This window comes from Rhea pennata, chromosome Z (genome assembly GCF_028389875.1).
Source record: "Rhea pennata isolate bPtePen1 chromosome Z, bPtePen1.pri, whole genome shotgun sequence".
In the NCBI taxonomy this organism is placed as follows: Eukaryota; Metazoa; Chordata; class Aves; order Rheiformes; family Rheidae; genus Rhea; species Rhea pennata.
This window is the reverse complement of record NC_084702.1, coordinates 69,974,590-69,993,526: the sequence shown is the minus strand read 5'-3', so window position 1 is coordinate 69,993,526 and position 18,937 is coordinate 69,974,590. Positions and strand designations below refer to the sequence as shown.

The window sequence follows — 18,937 nt, the reverse complement described above, 5'->3', positions numbered from 1 at the left end:
ACTACTGACAGCATCAAAGCCAAAAGTTAGGGCCCAGCATTTTAAGCATGCACACAAGCCTGTGCTATAGACAGGCCTTTTCACTAATATGAAGATATTAACAAAATGCAACTTTGCTGAAACAGAGGCAACTAACATACGCACAACGCTGAACACTTAAGAAACCCCTGAACAAAACATCACTTAAGAGTAATTGTTCATCTAGGTATCAAAATACTAACTTAGAAATGTAACTTTTAGTATGATTAGGCATGATCAGCACACGCAGATAAATACATGAAATACTTAGGCAGTCCTTGCAAAGCCACCTTTCATCAGAGTCTAATCTTTATTCTCCATAGCTTCACAGAATCACAGAATAGTTCAGGTTGACCAGGACATATTTCCCTGACTTGTTCAGACAGAACTTCCTATGTTTGTGCCCACTGCCTCTTGGCCTGCCAGTGGCCACCACTGGAAAGAGCCTGACCCCATCCTCTTCACATCTTCCCTTTAGATACTCACACACCCTGATGAGATCCCCCCTTAGCTTTTTCTTCTCCAGGCTGAACAGTCCCCTCTTTCTCAGCCTTTCTTATGTGAGAGATGCTCCAGCCCCTTAACCCTCTTAGTAGTCCTCCACTGGACTTGCTCCAGTAGTTCCATGCCTCTCTTGCATTGAGACACAATACTCCTGGTGTGGCCTCACCAGGGCTGAGTAGAGTGAGATCTCTTCCCTCCACCTGCTGGCAATGCCCTTCCTAATGCAGCCCAGGATATCATTGGCCTTCTTAGCCACAGGAGCACATTGCTGGCTCATGGTCAACTTGCTGTCCACCAGGACTCTCCAGTCCTTCTCTGCTGAGCTGCTCTGAGTCAGGCTCCAGCCTGTACTGGCATATGTGGTTATTCCTTCCAAGGTGCAGGACCCTGCACTTCCCTTTGTTGAACTTCAGAGGGATTAAGGTGAGGCTGACTGGCCTGTAGGGTCCGTGGGAGCCCTGGATCCTCCTTCTTGTCCTTTCTGAAGACTGGAGTGACATTAGCTTTTTTCTAGTCCTCTCCTGTTCTCCACATCCTTTCAAAGATGATTGAGAGTAGCCTAGCAATGATGTCAGTCAGCTCCTTCAGCACTTGTGGATGCATCCCAGCAGGGTCCATGGACTTGTGAATGTCCAGTTTGCCCAAATGTTCTCTAACCCGATCCTCCCTGACCAAGAGAAAGTCTTACTTTCTCCAGACTTTCTCCCAGGTCTCCAAGGTCCAAGGGATTCCTGAGGGCTGGTCTTAGCAGTAAAGACTGAGGCAAAGAAGGTATTCAGTATCTCTGCATCATTCATCACTAGGGCCTCTGCCCCATTCAGCAGCTGGCCCACATTCTCCCAGTCTTCCTTTTGTTACCGATGTATCTAATGAAGCCATATTTTAGTTTATGCAAAATAAAACTGTATTTGATTTTTTTAGTAACCTGCAATTAACTCCTATGTTGCCAGCTCTGGTCACTGAGTATAGTCTGACATGTATTAAAAAATACATTTAATTAGAACTGATGCTCAGATTTTCCACATTATATATTTCACTTAAGAAACAAGACTTACTACAGCAGTAAGTAAACACGGCAGGATCAAAAGCAGCTCCCATCCCGCTTAGACACAAGTTTAACAACCAGAAGCTTGCAACAGAAACTTGCAAATGATTACGTGTCTCATCTTAAAAATAGTAACAAATCTAGTATGCCATTCTAATGCAGACAAAGCAGGTCTAATATTGGGTGACTAAATAACAGGTCAAAGTTTAATTGATTTTGACCAAAATAGTCAGCATTAAAACTACAGTTCCCTCCTCAGTGCCTATGAGCACACCATACCTGCAATCAAGTACAAGTGATCAGCCTCTCCATAACTCTTCTTCTAGAGTTGCCGCATCTTAAAACATTAAGTACAACAACATGTTATTTTGGGAAGCAGTGGAATATTTCATTCTGAGGAATTTGCATCATTTATCACATCATTAACAAGGATAAATTTCCAGAATAAAGATTTATTTTTTAAACAAGACAGGTACACACTAGACAGCATTCCTCCTATTCCTCTCTTCTTCATCAAGAGTTTCTTTTTGGTTTGTTCCTTTCTGAACAGGTCTATCAGTTGTTTCACTTAGCCAGGTGCAAAAAAGTTGCAAGAATCTAAAGCTTTCTCATAAAAATGCCACATCACAAGATTTTCACTATGAGAGAAAAAAAAATCCACTCATGTCACACTGTTCTCATATTTAAGGAAACAATTTCTTCTATTTAGTATTTAAGATGTACTAATTGTCAATTTACAGTTTCAGACAAATACTGCAACAGCAGTCTAAAGCAGAAGTCACATATAAATATCCAGCACAGGCAAAGCAGTGGTAACTAGCACAAAACTGATTAGTGTAGACTGAACAACCATCTGGCATTTACCTCAACTAATTAAGAAATGTTATATTTGCCTTCTCCACTGTTTAATACAGAGTACAGACTAAAATGGAAACTTAGTATGTATTGAAAGCTTCTCTGACAGTAGGGACTGGTGAGAGTAAAAGAGTGCCAGAGTAAAATCAAGAGTCTGCTGAAGTGCAGAGTCCTGTACTGTGCAAAAATGGTTTGTTAACAGAAAATTCTCAGTATAATACTAGCCTGTGTACAAAAGACATCTCAACTAACAGCTATAAAGGACTCATAACTAATTTAGTCACATGATGCTATCTAGGAAGACTGTAAAGACAGATGACTAGAACATTTATAGCAGTAAGCAGCCTACAAGTAATTAAAATCAGTATCAGACACACAAAGATAGGCAAAAAAACTGATAGCCCATTTTCCTAATGTGATGGATAAATCATATAAATTCCACAGGTAGTAAAGGACTACAAGTGTTTAACACCTTTCCAAAAAAGAAGAGACAGTCTACAACGCGTACTATTTTATTACCTTAATGGTCCATTGCAAATAGCAAAAGTTGGCTAAAATACAAGAGTTTAATATAAAATACACTTTAAAAAAAAAGACAACTTGGTTTTGGTGCAAATCAGTCTTATGTATAATAGCTTAGGGTCAGGGATATTACCACACACCTATTTGCTCCTATTCATCCAGGCTTACATGTTCTTCACTTCAGAAGAAAAGAACAGCTGTGCACTATTTCAGGTGTAACCTTATGTCTGAAATTTGTGAATGTTCAACCATTCCACAATAACATTAATATTACTGCAAGGAAAGAAAACAAGTTAATTGACATAAAACCTGTTGGCAAGCAGGTCAGTCATGAAAAAACTAGTCACGTGGTACGCGATAGTTCTTTCATTTTTTTTCTTTATTAAGAGTTAGGACAAAACAGATCAAGAATACTGTCTATGAAACTGAGCCACACTGTCACTCCAGATTAGCTTCTCCTTCCCCAATAATATAACACTGTACTGTAATAATCATTTCCTCTGAGAGTGCCAAAATCATTCTACAATATACTTTTAGCAACAGTCATGCTGGTCAATTTAACCATGTAAAGAAGCTCTATTACATATAAATTAACCGAGATAAAAGCAGCACTACTTCAACTATTTTAGCATCAAAAAAAACCCTGAAACATAAGAAATACCACATTTTTTCTTTAATCTAAAAATTTAATTTCAATTTGCTGATTACTCCCTTCCAGTGATTAATCAGTAATACTTTCTCAGATATACTTCAGACAAAATTTTATTAAAGAGAACCTGCTATAGAAGAGGAAGAAGAGTTACTGCACTGTTTTTAAAAGCATTCCGTAAAACAAACGGAGAATGTCACTAGGAATGCTCTCACAAAGAGTTTTTGTTAACTTTCCTACACTAGACAGCTTGATATGAAAGAAAGAACTACACTACACGCCAAGTTATCCACGAATAAGCAATATAGATTACAGATCAATGATATTGTAAGAACATGGATAACCACACTGGCTGAACGTATGAAGCCAAATTGGATTTATAATGCTGCTTCCAAATCAACACATCCTCCCAAAAAGCCCAGAGAATGATTTACTCAGAAGCATAGTAAGGAGGCACTTTACTGCATCCCACAGCACACAGAACCTGCGCTCTTCTTCCCCTACACCCCTTACTTTCCATCAGTCTATAATTTATGTATGGACATAAAATAAAAAGCACCTAGAAGGTAGGCAACTATGAAAGAAATAATTTTTAACCACAGACATTACACACTTTTGTTGTTACTAGGCCCTGAACATTTGAGAAAAAGCAAATCTTTGTCAAGGATTCAACAGATTCATACATCATTGTTCAAGTGAAATGTGAATTCCCAGTAGACGCCTCTTCACATTTCACTTACTTGTCCCAGAAATTTTCCAGCAAAACTCGGGAGTGTTCAAGTTGACATTCAGATACCAAGATGACTTCTCAAAACTAGACTACTTGTTACACACGCAAAAGAACAGACTTCTGTATCCTAATTAGAATTTCACAAAGCCAAATCTTAAATTCAGAGAATCACCACCTATATTTTAAATAGTTTTAAAATTCTTTCTTCACTTCTCAAAAAACAAACAAAATATCTCTTTAGGATTAAAATACAAAATTCAGCAACAAGGCCTACTACTCAGACTCATCAGAATAACAAAGAAGAAACTGTATTTTAGCACTAATTTCACATAAATTATAGAGACAGAAGGCTATACTGTAACACCAAAATTGCCTTAAAACTTCAATAGATGAAGTTTTTGAAGGTGAACACAAGTAGTCAAGATCCAGGAGAGCTTCTGTACTTCACAGTGATTTAACATTACTTTTCTCTCACAAATGACATTTCAGTCTTCAGCAAAGGCTAAATAAAAACAGAAATATTTACTGATGCAGCAGACTGCAGTACATGACGATTATTTCATCATACTTTACCTTAGTTTTCTTTCAACAAATAAGGAATTAGTTACAGATCAGATAAGTACCGTATCTTATTAACTGTAATTATCTGAACTACAGAAGTAGTTGCTATGTCTCTGTAATCTGCTTCAATTTGGTTTAGTGGTGGCACATTTTTGTAAAGTATGGCAGCAGCTGTGTGCATTGCTCTGTTTGAATAAGTCCCCAACTTCTACCAAGTGACCTCCAAGAGAAAAAAGAATCAATTGCACAAAAAAAAAAAAAAAAACACAAACAGAGCAACAGTTACAGAGCACAGCCAGCTTTCAACATTTCAATGAGACTGAGATACAAGATGTCTGAAAAAGCTGCAATGAACAAACTGGCCCGTACTCATTTTTTAGCTGTAGTTTTTAAAATAAGCTAGCTTTTAATATTTATCACTGCCTCCTGGGAGTGATAACCTCAGATGCCTCAGTAGTTTACAAACTAACCCCCCCCTTTTTATTGTGGTTTTGAGCTGTCCTATTGCAGTATTATTTTTAACTTGATACAACAAAGCATTTCAGTGATTTTTTTTATATATTTCTATAGCAACAGGCTCTTGCTCTACTTGAAATGGATAAGTAAAACTTCCTCTACCAGCTTTGTCTCTGAAGAGTTTCCAAATGAGTTGTAGGTGTTCTTGTAATGTTCCCTGAACTACCCTAGTACTGTATTTTGTTCCCGATATTTTACCTGCTCTCTCAGGGACACCACATCTGTCAATTACAGTTAATCTTTAATGTCCTGAGAGTAGTGCACAAAATGCACTACTATTACAAGTAAACAAAAATGCAAGTTCTCCTCAGTCATGTTTGATTACACTTGAACAAGCTGTATTTGCATCAAGTACAACCATTATCTTATATATGAGAAAGCATCGTGTTTATGCAAGTACTTCAGCATATACTCCTCCTAAGGTATCTTGACCTTAGAATACAGAAACAGTTACATATACATACAACATACAAACAGAAGAGGAACAGTTGGGGGTAGGGGGGAAAGCAAACAGCTGACATACATAAATGACATTTAAATAAAGTCAAAAAAAAGCATTAACCATGTGAACACAGTTAATTGCATTCAAGCAGTAAGAATGGGACTAAGGAGTGCCGTGTTTGTTTTAAGATAGCTGGACATTCACATCATTGGACCAATGCTGCAGTGACAGCTGGGCAACAACTCAAAGTTTTGCTATGGTTCAGTCATCAAAATACTCTGAAAGTATGTTTCACATAAATACCTAGCAACCTCCTAGAAATGCGGAATTCATCAATCCATCTTTGTCTGAATCTTCTTGAAAAATTCTTCCCTACGAGTAAAGGCTCTGGCCTCTACATTTACAATTATAAATGGTATCCACTCAAACGCAAGTCATTTTTGTACACTGTTTATACGGTGTAAAGCTATTTTGACAGACATTGAATACTGAAAGAAACTTCCACCTCCAAAAATTCAAAGCTAAGTTGCAACAGGCAGTTATCAACTACTTTTTTTTTGAGAGTGAGGCTAGAGGTTTTTTAGGGAAATACACTCTTATGTCAATATGGACTTAGAATTTTTTTATTTTTAAACTCAACACTAAATTATTTTATTCTGTTAAAAAAAATCAGATAGGACTGTCAGCTTTAAATTTACTGGCATTCAGTTTATTTCATAGCTGACATACCTGTTCCTCCCTTACACTTTATGCAGTTTCACAATCATACTTTACACATCTTTTTCCCTGCTTTCTGTTATTAGAAAGTCTCACATAAACGTCATGGGAAATCAAATCTATTGGAGGTAAAAACTTTATTAAAAGTATTGCCAAATGCATAAAATAATTTATTTTGCTTACTTATTAAAACTAAAGAGAACAAAAAGATTCATCTTTTAAAATGAATTCAATATTTATTTTCAGATTTTAAAAAAAGCAAATCTGAAGACAAAGAGATTTAATGAGTATAAGAGAGAAGAACAAAGGTATACACAAAACCGAAATACAAACCCTAGTAATTCTTGTCTAAGAAACCTCAGTAAATATATATGCTATAATCCGTGCACGTAAGGCCCCCATCCTAGAGATGACATTATCATTCTTTCTGTCTAGTCTTTCCACTGCAAGATCTCCAGAAGAGTCAGGAATATCTATGCCACAGTACTCATTTAGTTATTTTTTCCATACAAAGAAATCTATGATTATCTTTAGTGCATGCTATTGTTAGAAATCATCCAATTTTGTGAAGTCTAAGTTTCATGTACCGCCAGTGCAAAGTAGGATTTGTTTATGCTCCCTTTTAATAATTAACTTCTTATATACTAGGAACAACTGCACTCTATTATATTCTTTCTTGGGAGACAGAATACTCCCTAGCTTGAAATCCTTACAGTCTAATGCCCACAGATTCAGCCAATCTAGCATATAATCATGGGGGGGGGAAGCGGGTGGCAGGAGCTGAAAGATCACCCAATCTATCTCATCTTCCTCAAGGCAGGATCTCCCAAGCAATCCTGACAGATATCTGTCTTGTCTTGTAATGTCTAACTTACTTTAGTGCAACTATTCAGTTGAGCACAAAAAGGAATGCACATACACATAAGCCTAAGAATTTATCTTCAGATTCAACAGGTGGAAGCACACATCACTGAATATCTGTTGACTTTATTAGGATGTCATGTTAAGATCCAGCCGAAAAAATGGGATTACACGAATACAACCTGAAAACATAGCCCAAGAAAGAAATAAAATATGTTATTTTGGCAGATAGATAGATAGATGGAACAGGCACATCTACACATATTAATAATAGAATGCCAGAGAAAAAATATTCCTCAATCTACTTCTTATTAACCAGAAAACTTATTTTAGATGCAATGTACTGTGATAAAACATGGAACATAGCAGCTTTATTTCCCACTGCACTCATGGACACGCACAGCTCCTTTCCACCTAAACCAACTGTCTTCATAAAGTTGCTTTAAAAAATAAAAAACAGAGAAAGTCCCTTAATTAATTCATATTAGAACTCCTACCTAAGACAGAGATCTACTTCATCACATACCATATCAAAATAAATTGTTTCCTCTGACAGGACTGGCTTCCTATAGTGCATACACTTCTTACATTGGTTACCTCTTCCAAGGAAAGCAAAGATCCAACACCCAGATCTCCCTCAATGAATGTTATTCACAGTTCTGTGACACACAGTTAAGCTATAAACTCAATAAAAAATATATAATAATGCTATTTCCACATTTTGATCCACTTATTACTCAAGTCTCATTTTTGTCAAATATAACACCCCAAATTTTAAGAGGTTCAAACACATTTTTCACTTGAACTTGACTGAAAGACTGGATAGTCTTATTAAAGACTCTAATGCTGCTAAGCATCCAAATTTATAGGATTTGAGAATTTACAGAATCTGAGAATATAAATACAATATAGTCGTGTCTGACTAAACATGCAGAAGTGGACTAGTCTCCCACATAAGAGCCACAAGTAAGTCGCAGGAGGAGTATAAATACCACAGGTCTACTCAAGCCTCCAAGTCAATCACCAGGATTGTCCGGAGGCCCTGGCCCTCCTCTCTAGCAGCCTGTCTTCCCCCCAAACCAAAGTTCCCTTCCTTGAGATACCACAAACACCAGACCCTACCTGCAAATCCCAAATCTGAAGGGCAATTCAAAGTCTCAGCCCTCCCTCTGCCCCAAAATCCCAATGCCTTTCCACTCCCCCAAAACACTAAGCCTGTTCCAGCATGTGCCCTTACCTCCAGCGACATCGCTCTCCCCATCCCCAGAAACATCTGTTTCAAACTAACCCCGTAACAACACTCTCGTGACCCAGCAGTGTCCTTGCTCCCATCCCACCTGCACCCTACACATCCCTTCCACATTGCTAATGTCCTCCCAAGAGCTCCCCCTCCACAGAAATGCTCTTTATAAGCCATCAAAGAACCTCCAGGGCCCCCTCAGGCACCTTCTCCCCGGCGCCCCCTCCGCCCCCCGGGCCCCCCTCAGGCACCTTCTCCCCGGCGCTCTCTCCACTCCCCGGACCCCCCTCAGGCACCCTCTCCCCGGCGCCCCCCGGGCCCCCTACAGGCACCTTCTCCCCGGCGCCCCCTCCGCCCCCCGGACCCCCTCAGGCACCTTCTCCCCGGCGCCCCCCGGGCCCCCACAGGCACCTTTTCTCCGGCGCCCCCTCCGCCCTCCGGGCCCTCTCAGGCACTTTCTCCCCCCCGGACCCCCAGAGCCCCCTCAGGCACCTTCTCCCCGGCCCCCCCCCGGCCGCGCAGCCCCCCGCGGCGGCGCCGGCCGCACCTCACGGTCCTTGAGGCCCAGGAGCAGCACCTCCTCCATGAGCGTGAGCCGCGTTTCCTTGGAGTCGCCCTTCTCGTCGTCGCCGGGCTCGTCGCGGCGGCCTTCGTCCTCCGGGCCGCCGCCGGCCCCTCGCTCCTTGTCGGCGGCGGCGTTGCGGGAGGCCTCGGTGCGGCGCTGCACCAGGCCGGAGCTGCGCTGGGTCAGGGAAGTCATGGCTGGCGGCGGCGGCAGGGCAGCGGCGCGGGGAGGAGGCGGGAGGAGAGGAAGGAGAAGCGACGGGGCCGCTCCCGCCTCTGCCCTATCGGCGCCGGGGCTGCGGCGGGCCGGGGGGAGGCATGGGGAGCGGGGCCCGGCCGCGCGGGGGAGGGCGAGGAGGAGGAGGAGGAGGAAGCGAGGGGCCGGCGTCCCCCCCTGCGGCGGCCGAGCTGGCGGCGGCGCTTCGCCTCCAATATGGCGGCGCGGGCTGATGTCAGCGGAGGATGTGGCAGCGGCGGCGGCGGGGGGGGCCGGAAGGGGCCGCGCGGGCCGGGGGCGGCGGGCGGCGGCTCCTAACGGGCCGCGCGGGGGAAAGCGGGGCGCGGGCGGTGCCCGCCGCTAGTTTGTGAGCTCCCTTCATCCCGACTGAACGTCGGGCGGGGGGGGGGGGGGGGGAGGGAGAAAACACCCAACGAGGCAGCGGAACGCGGCGGGCGGGACCCGCCGTGCGGCCTCCCCGGGGCCTCTCGCAGCCGGGAGGCAAAAGAAGCCCCAGAGCGGTGGCCGGAGCTCCGTGAGCCTCCGTAAAGCGGCCGCGGGGAATAACGGCATCACCAGAACGCTCTTTTTTCTGGGAATCTTGTTTCCTGAAACAGTGGTTACACGCACGTCTGTATTAGCATGATCCTGCATGAGCCATTCAGGTGTTTCGCAGAGGACCGAGGTGGAGGTGACAGGCCTCTGATCAGCTGTGATCATCATTTTTACTTTCTTTTAATGTTGCAATATTAGGTTTTTTCCAGTCCTTTGGAACATTGGGAGAGTTCCAACACTTAGCGAAAATCCTAATCAGATAAGAAGATGTTCTGAAAAGCTCTTTTAAAAACCTGTATACAAATTATCCTAGCTTGCTGATTAAAAATTACCTAGGTTTATACTCCTGTTTAAATTCTTCTTAAAGTACACTGTTAATGGAAAGTATTTCATCTTTGTCCCATGTGATAAAACTCAACTATTCCCCAAAATTCAAAGATATTTATTCAATACTTCGGCCTTTTCTGAAGTATTGTTAATGACAATTCTTACATTTCTCTCTAGTAATACAATTTTTAGAATTTGCCTTGTCCGTAGTGGTACTTAACTCCCTGTTCTTTCTGCTGGCCAAAGATTTCTCATCATGTCTTTTAAATTCTCATGTAACAACTTCTTCAGTTCCTAGATTTACGTAAAGCAATATCTTCTTCTCCTCCCTTAACAATAAAATGCACTGCTTAGGCTGTTACAATTATTTTCACTTTCCCACTACACTAATGTGCCATTTTAACTAGTTTGGTCTTTTATCTTGACTGCATTTTGGTGCTTAATTGATTGACTGTTCATTAGCAGCTCCTAATTATCATTTATATTTTTCTATTTGAGTCTTCTTCTCAAGGGTCTTCAGACATAAATGAGTTACTATTTTCAATTTTGTGAAAATAGCTATGTATATCTTTGTAGCAGTAGCTATATATATATTTGATTTGCTCACTTTTGTATTCCAGAAGTGATCAAGTTAGGATCACTTCTAGGTTAATTAAATTTTAGATTTTGTTTATCAGTTTTTTTTTTATTTTATTAAAATGAGGTGTACTGTGGAAATCCTTATATTTGACACAGTATTTATACATTAGAAATCAGTCATTTTTCTGACTTAGAATCTCATGTGTCATTTTAATACTGACAACATGAGATTTCCAGCATCTCATTCAGATTGCAGTTCTCTTCAATAACTTGACTTTTTCCCTCAGCATATTACAGATGGTTGTTTAATGGGCAATCAATGTCAAGTAATACCTTTTCTGTTTTATCAGTTGAAGAATCAATCAGTCATATCAGGATCAGCAGGCTAGAATTTGTAAAAGTCTATCTCTGATAGATGTACCATCCTCTGAAATTTAAAATGTAGTGGACAAATCCTAGTTTTACTGTTGCAGAATCATAACAAGATACTGTGAGGCAGATTTCTCTCATGAAGGATGATTAGACTGAAATTGATAGCAGGAAAACAGAATTTCTGTTTTCTAGAGGAAACAGAAGCTAGAAAGAGGCTGCTGACTCTGATATAGCTTCACCATCCACTGTTTTCACCAGTAAAGCTTGTTTACGTTCTTACCTGTGTTTTCGCATTCCCTTTCAGTGAGAGTTCACCACTGCCAGTTATGCCACTACAAACAAGTGTCAGATGGAGCTGTTGCCTAGATCCCTGAAAGGATATGATTTAAAAATAACAGTAAAAGAAAAGGTTATTTTTAACCTATATTATTTCAGTGATCTGTTCAACAGGGCAGCCTCACAAATAGGCATAGTGTCATTAGTGAACTGTCATACAAAATGTGGAAACAGTAGCCCAGAGGAAAAGGAGACAGGAATTTCCTAAGGCCAAACCATCATATCTTGAAACTTCCTGACCATGCTGCTTAAGTGCTAGAGTAGACATTAATGATAGAAATCATTTTGAAGGAACAAAATATCTTGAGATTTGTTCTGCCCAATATTATCAGTGTGATCTCCAAGAACAGGAAATTCTTCCAGGAAGAATCAAGGTGAGAAGTACAGAGTGATGACAGAAGGAGGAGATGAAAGATTATTGGACAAGAGAAGTGAATAGACTGTGATACCATAAGTGAAAAGAAACTAAAATTAATTATCATCTGACCATAGAAATTGTGTCTCATATGCAGTGGTCACATAATATTCTCTAGCCTTTTCTCTCTTCCACTTTCAGCTGTGCCTGTTTTACTTGTCCCGTTATTCTGGTTACCAAATACATCCATTACTGGCTGTTCAGTCCATCTGGAATTTTGTTGGTGGTTTTAGGACTGAACTTTCCAAAACTAGCAGCAAATCTTTTCTAAGTAAAAAAGAGCCACTGAAATGTCTCTTGACATGGCTCTTTCTGTCCGTACAGCAAAGGCCTACTTTCACAGCTTTTAATGCCCAATAGTTAGCCATTGTTTATGTTATCACTTTACAAAGCAGAAATTTGGTAATACATATTTTCTAATAAACCTCTTTTTTAAGCCTCTTCTTCGGGATGATTTGAGGATGATGTTTTAGGCCTCTCAAAAAGATGAAGAATTATTCCATATTTGATCTAGAGTGGTTCAGGATAATATGAAGTTGCAAATTACTTTCAGTAGCACAGTGCCAGCTGTTAACGCCTAGCTCATAAAAAATCAGATACAACCACTAATTCAGTTAAAAGATTTCTTTAAAGTTCAGAGGGCTTTGAGTTAAAGATTTAGTGCTGCCTTTAATTTTTGTGTATGCAAAAACAATAAATTGTGGGGTTTTTTAGAGACAGAGTGACAGACATTTTAGGAAAACAAAAGGCAGGCATGCGAAGGTGGTATTCACATTTGCTTATTTCAAAAAGGTTTCCTTTTATATCAAGTATTTCCAGAGCCTCTTATTTTCTCATCACCTGCTGAGTTCATATGATTGCTAGTTCCTATAATCTTTGTATTTTAATAACACCCTCCTCCCTGTATAGCTATCATCTGAGTGATACTATTCAATAGCAAGAGTCATAGTTGCAATATTAATATTACAATTACAATACTGAAATCATAAGGACAAAAGTACCAGTTAAGGTGCTGTTTGTAATAAAGATGCTTCCGTTTCTACATAGTGGTTCAATTCAGTCAGCATCACTAGGAAAAATGTGCAGCTTTCTTCATTGCATGTTCATTTAGTAAAATGAGGTGGCAGTCCCATGTCAGGAAACCATCACCAAAACTGCCTGTCATTAGTACTTTGACAACTTGTTGTCAAATGTTGTCAGCGTTTAACACAATTAACTTCATATAAATTTTGGAAAATCTTTATTTCAGTTCCTAATATAACAAATACTTCTCTATTTGTTCCTTGTAAAGTATGTACTCATCAGCTCATTAAAAAATTACTTAAAGCCAGATGGTGAGAAGAAAATGTTTCTGGAGTCATAATTCACAAGATAAATAGTGATTAGAACAGTAGGGGTCTTTTTGTCTAATTAGAGAGAACTCTGGTTCATTCACAAGTATGTATATAATAAATGTCCATTCCTTTTGGTATGTTTTCATCCTTTCCTTATGACTGAAGAGCCACACAAAGAGAATCAAATAATTTTAGAACATAGTAGATGTGATACAAACAGAGACATGGGGTCAATTAGGGAAAAAAACACAAGATTCCAAGAACTAGTGGTCATATAAACTCAGCAAAGGTAGATGAGCAGTTGGGAGAGGGGAAGTGGAAGAAAAATCCAGAAATACTTGGCAGCAGCCCTCTCCAAGTCTCTATACAGCTGTAAAGAGGCTAAAGCGCTGTTCTCTGTTTACCTTGTGCCTGAGAAATCAGCTAAGTTTATTGAAATGCCTGTTCTAATCCTGGCAGAGGTTGTAGATGCTGCTTACACTAGATGGTTTGTACTTCCAGAGGCAGCCAGGAGGTTGTCATCACATCTAACTCACTGTGTGTAGGAGTTTCTGGTTAGGAATTTGTGAATGCCAGAAGGTTTTTTAGTTTGGCATAGATGGAAACTATGGTACTTTCCGTAATACCTGCTATCCAGGGAGCTCAAGCTGTGTGCCAGGCATTCATAGGTAAAGCATTTCTGGCTTACGGATCTCCCTGATTCACCCAAGAGTCAAAACAGAACGCAGGCTAGATCTGCCCAGCTAGATCTGTTACCTTTGAAGTTGGCTTTGCAGCCAGGAAACGATGAAATCGAGTGAAATGTCACACTTCTACCCAACTGCTCCAGAGCACTGCATCTTACTAGGTTGTGGACTTCTTTGCACAGTCCTTGCCATCACAACCTGCTAGAAACTAACTTGGGTTTGTTTATGCCTGAGTGAGAAACGGAATTCTGAAAGACATTGTTCAGTGGGGGCTCGTACCGACAGGACCGTGTCCTTCCCAGGAGGGGCAAGGGGGCTCACAAGAGGGACCACGAGCTCCGCAACAGAGCAGCACCCTGCGAGGCTCTGGCAGTTTTCTACTGTGACCTGTACTCCAGGTGCCTCCAATTGCCTGCAGAGCAGAAAGCTTGACAAGACTGGCCTGCAAACATTTTCTCACAAATTTAAAACATGTTAAATACCAACTAATTTTCTTTGGGCAAGTTCTGCCATGGATTATGTCTGTGCTATCTTCAATATTGTAAAATAATGTTATCACTAGATCATGTCTAACTGATTGGTATTAGAGGATCTTCTCACTAACACTTTACCATCAAGGTAAACATTTATTAATGCATTTGATAGCAAAGAGCTGTTGTTCAAACAGCAATCTCTTCACAGAGGATTTACAAAGCATGTTAAAATGAAATCTAGGCTGCAGACTCTATTCTTAGTTTCTTAAGAATTTGAATTGTTGGGACAAAGGCAACTTAGGATATGTTACCTACATGCTATATAGACTGAAGAGCATTTGAACATAAAATACAACCTAGTCCTTGAGGCTGGCCAGGTATTAAAAGAATGTCACTGTCCAGTTGAATACCGACTGCACTGTTAGGAGTTCAGTAATGACCTATAAATATGTACGGCCTCCTGCTGCATACTCGGATAGCACCCTGCACAAGGAGACTACCTGCAGGCAACTGAGAAGATACACAATATCTGATCATGAGATAGGAGGGTATGTGATTATAGAGTGTGTCAGTTTTTTAATAGTAGTAGTTGTAGCAATCATGGTGGATTAGAACAGAGCAGAAACATGACTAGCAAAGAACTATCTGAAAACTCACAGCAAAGCAATAATGTTATGATTAACCTTGTATGTCTCACCTATTCAGACATTTTTTCATTTTAGTAATTTTTCTTTACAGAAATTAGGTTGAGGAAGAAAAGAGGAGACTTTAAGCTTCATTCTTGAAGCCAAAAAGAGCAAAAAAGAGCACCAGAAATGGAAAATACAGCTGGAAAAGTTGGACAAGAGCGACGTGGTGTTTTTCTAGGGATCCTGTCCAGTTTTGAGGGCATGTCTGTCATTTAAGAGTAGAGTACCGATGTAAAACATGCTTCCTTCATTTATTTACTGAACATTCCCATCCCTCAAACTCTGAACTGGAAATCAGTTCAAAGGGGAGGGGATCTCTGAACAGCAGATTTGGGAATGCTGTACTTCAAGCAGTAGCATTGCAGTTCCCTGTTTAAAGGAAGCCCTACAGGCCAGATATGTACATGATCCAGGGGTTTTCATCAGGTGGAGAGGGGGGACTTGGGAGATGAAGGCCTCGCTGACTCTAGAGGGAACCGGCAGCTTACTGCATTTCCCTGCGTGCCCAGACGTGCAGCAGCAGAGGCAGTGAGCCTGACATGAAACAGCTTTGGAAAACCACTTATCAGAAAAACTCCCCCAAATACTTTTTTACTGTTGTGAGGAAAAGGAGAAAGAGTATATAAGAATTTTGACATTGCTTGTTCAGTTACTGCTGGCTTTTGTATTTTGATTTGTTTTGAAAGGTACTCAGTTGTTGCAAACGTTACCTTTGAACAGGTTGGAAGAGGTTTTGCTGTTCTCTTGAATTCATCCACTGTTAGTCAAACTACAGCTTCAGGCCAGGGCATTCATACTCATCTGCCTCCAAGCCTCATGCTAGTATAGAAACTGCAGCTTGTGGCGAGCGACCAACAGACTCAGTTGCAGGTAGGCAGAGCACAGCCTACCTTTTGGGCCTCCTGCAGCTGCCACTCTTGGTCTGACGCTCATGCTGAGGAGCTACATCACTGAAGGCAGGATTAAGACGTTCAGGACTCCAGTGACTTTCCTGGAGATGAGGGAGAGAAAAGGACTAGCACCTGAATTAGTGCCATTTGCAAATCAGAATGGAAGTTAATAAGCAAAAATTTAGTGGAGAAATTCAGCTGATGACTGGTAACAGAGATGCATTCAGCAGTGTAAGAGGAAGGCCCAGACTTGGTCCAGGAATCTCCCAGCACTGCTGATGCGTCTGTGAGGGGAGGCCTTGGCCAGCTGCAAGGATGAGAGAGAAGCTGCACAATGTATCAGTATTTTTGCCCACATGGAGAGTTAGTCCAGATCCCTATCTGGTTTATAAGTCAAATTTGGAAGATAAAATAAATCCCTTGTTGCTCTTGCCGAGATACAAAAGTGACGTACAAGCTTTCCATATTTAAAACAGAATATGTTACACCGATGAATCAACCATCCGTATACAGGTGTCCTAATTCAGCATGTATGGTCTTTTCTCACTGAAGGCTTTCACTAATGTTTACTTATGCACCAAAACTAGCTTAATTCTCCTTGCCAGGAGTTTAAACAATGACTATTGTATCTATTAGCTGTTCACTATTCAGTAAGTCATTCTATGTTTTTTTTAATCCTTAAAAATCTCCCCAAACTAAAAATAATCTCATTGTTCATACCCTTATGAAGTGCCACATGCAGTTCTTGTTTCTGGAGAACAAATAGATGGGCAGAAGACATGTAAGCTTTTACTGGCCTTGTGCCTCAAAATGTACCTGAGGTGAGAGTCACAAGGACATGGCTTAAATCCAGAGGGGCGATCTCTCACTGCTAATGTTACTGCAGGGGTGCAGGACTAGGCACTATGCCAAAGAAAAAAAGCACTCCTTATCCTGAAAGCTTGGTCCCTCTCTGAAAAACAACTCCGTAAAAGCAACTTTTGGAGGTTCCCTCTTCTTGAAATCAAATGGGCTGTTTTCCTAACTGCAAACTTAGCCTGGAACTGGAGAACCAGCTTGGCACTTCCGTATCAGTCATAAACATCCTGCAGTTGAAACCAAGCATTACTTTCATCTGCACAACCCCAGGATTGTAAATTGGCCTCAGATAAGAATGTCATGTTTGAATATGTGTTCAGTGGTCACTGTTAATATAAGATTAAGACAAGGTGTTTTTAACCTTCTGCTTTCTGACACATTTCTAATGCTTGGCAAGGCCACTGCTATTATCTATGCTACTGCAGCTGAAATAAAAACTCAGCAAATGGTTTATATGAAGGTGTACTCACAACTCCTTTCCCCTGTCTGGAGTGCTGACAGTGACAAGAACTTATTTTTTGCCATTGGCTTCAGGAAATATAGCAGAGAATACCCAGGAAGCCCAAAATTGGTAAGTAAGAATGTGCCATTTTTACTTAGCCATTTTCCATTGGCAAGGGCATATCTGAAGGATATTGTAGCACAGCAAACATGTTCGGATTTGAAAATACCACTTAATTTGTGCGATTGTCACAAAACATCTAATTGTTATGTTTAGTAAAGGTGCTTTGAAAATTAGCTAGCAATCAAAGTGAAAAGCTCTGAAAACTGTTTCAGATATTTTAGAAGTGAAATAATCTCAGCAGTGATTACCTAGCTAGGTGGAGTATCATGATCTCTCCTTATGTTTGACACTGTACAAATGCACAGACAAAATTACTTCAAAGTAAACTTTCTTACTATGTCTTTATCTGATAAAATAAATAATAATAATAAAAAAAACTACCAGAATTCCTAAATCTACTCCATTTGCCAGTTTCCCTTCTGCAGGAAGGGATCTTTCTTGAACTGGGCAGTCAGCCAATTCAGAGTCATGGAGGTTATTCCAGTTAGGAATAAAGCATCTTTGATGCAGTTTGGTTTATTTACAAGAATGTACAGCCCTGCTTCTTTGAGCACACTATAAATCAAACAACTGAGGACAATTTCTTTAAACACAGGTCTTTCAGCCAAAACCCTGACCCAAAAGCCCTTTTTTGAGGTTTCTGCTACCAGTTTTCCAGAGAACAAAAAATTTTGTGTATCTAGTACTTCTCAAAATCTGGTCTAATTGCCAGATCAAAGCTGCCAATGTCTTGTTACACAGCTACTGCCTACCCCAACATGAGGAGACTTCTTGGGCTTCTGTAGCTCAGCACAGAAGATTTGTTGACAGCCAAGCACAAGTTACTCACTTCTTAATGCAGTTCTCTTACCTCCTGCCAGGAGGCCCAGGTAGAACTTCAGGAGACCTGGGAAATCTGAATCAGTGGGGGACTTTAACTGGCAAAGATTTTCCAACAAGTATAGCTGTCTGCGTGGTACCTATTGGTAATTTAACAAAAACTAATATAGATGCATGAAATACATTTTCTACACCTTTATAATTCAGCCATATCTAAAGGGATTTCACTACAAACTAAAAATCCCACCAACTAAAAACTTTCTGTAAACTCACACAGCTGAACAAATGGTGTTAAAGGACACAACTATTTAAATGTTTATTTTTCCCCATATGTCCTTCTAAAGAACAGCTAATCATTGTTTCCTCACTTAAAAAAATAATCTGAGCTCCAGTGTACTAAAGAACTCCTTTTCAGTCCTGTGATTAAATTCACCTTTTAAACTCCAGTTCAGCACACTTGGAAATGATTTAGCTCACTGAATGTAACTTTTCAAAAGAAAAAATTATTTTCAGGGGGGTATTAAGCCATATGCAATACTATTCTGACAAAGACGTAAGTCAACTTTTCCCTGTGGGTGCACGTTTCCACTGGAGAGAC

General features: G+C 40.5%; 1 protein-coding gene across 1 annotated transcript in view; it reads right to left on the bottom strand.

Moving 5' to 3' along the window:
* Positions 1 to 9,679, bottom strand: part of GOLPH3 (golgi phosphoprotein 3) — a 37,133-nt gene extending 27,454 nt beyond the window's left edge. Inside the window, exon 1 of the mRNA XM_062600057.1 lies at positions 9,208 to 9,679. Within this exon, the coding sequence (XP_062456041.1) occupies positions 9,208 to 9,420 (213 nt within the window). The 5' untranslated portion in view covers positions 9,421 to 9,679. The remainder of the gene's footprint in view (positions 1 to 9,207) is intronic.
* Positions 9,680 to 18,937: the final 9,258 nt, after the last annotated feature.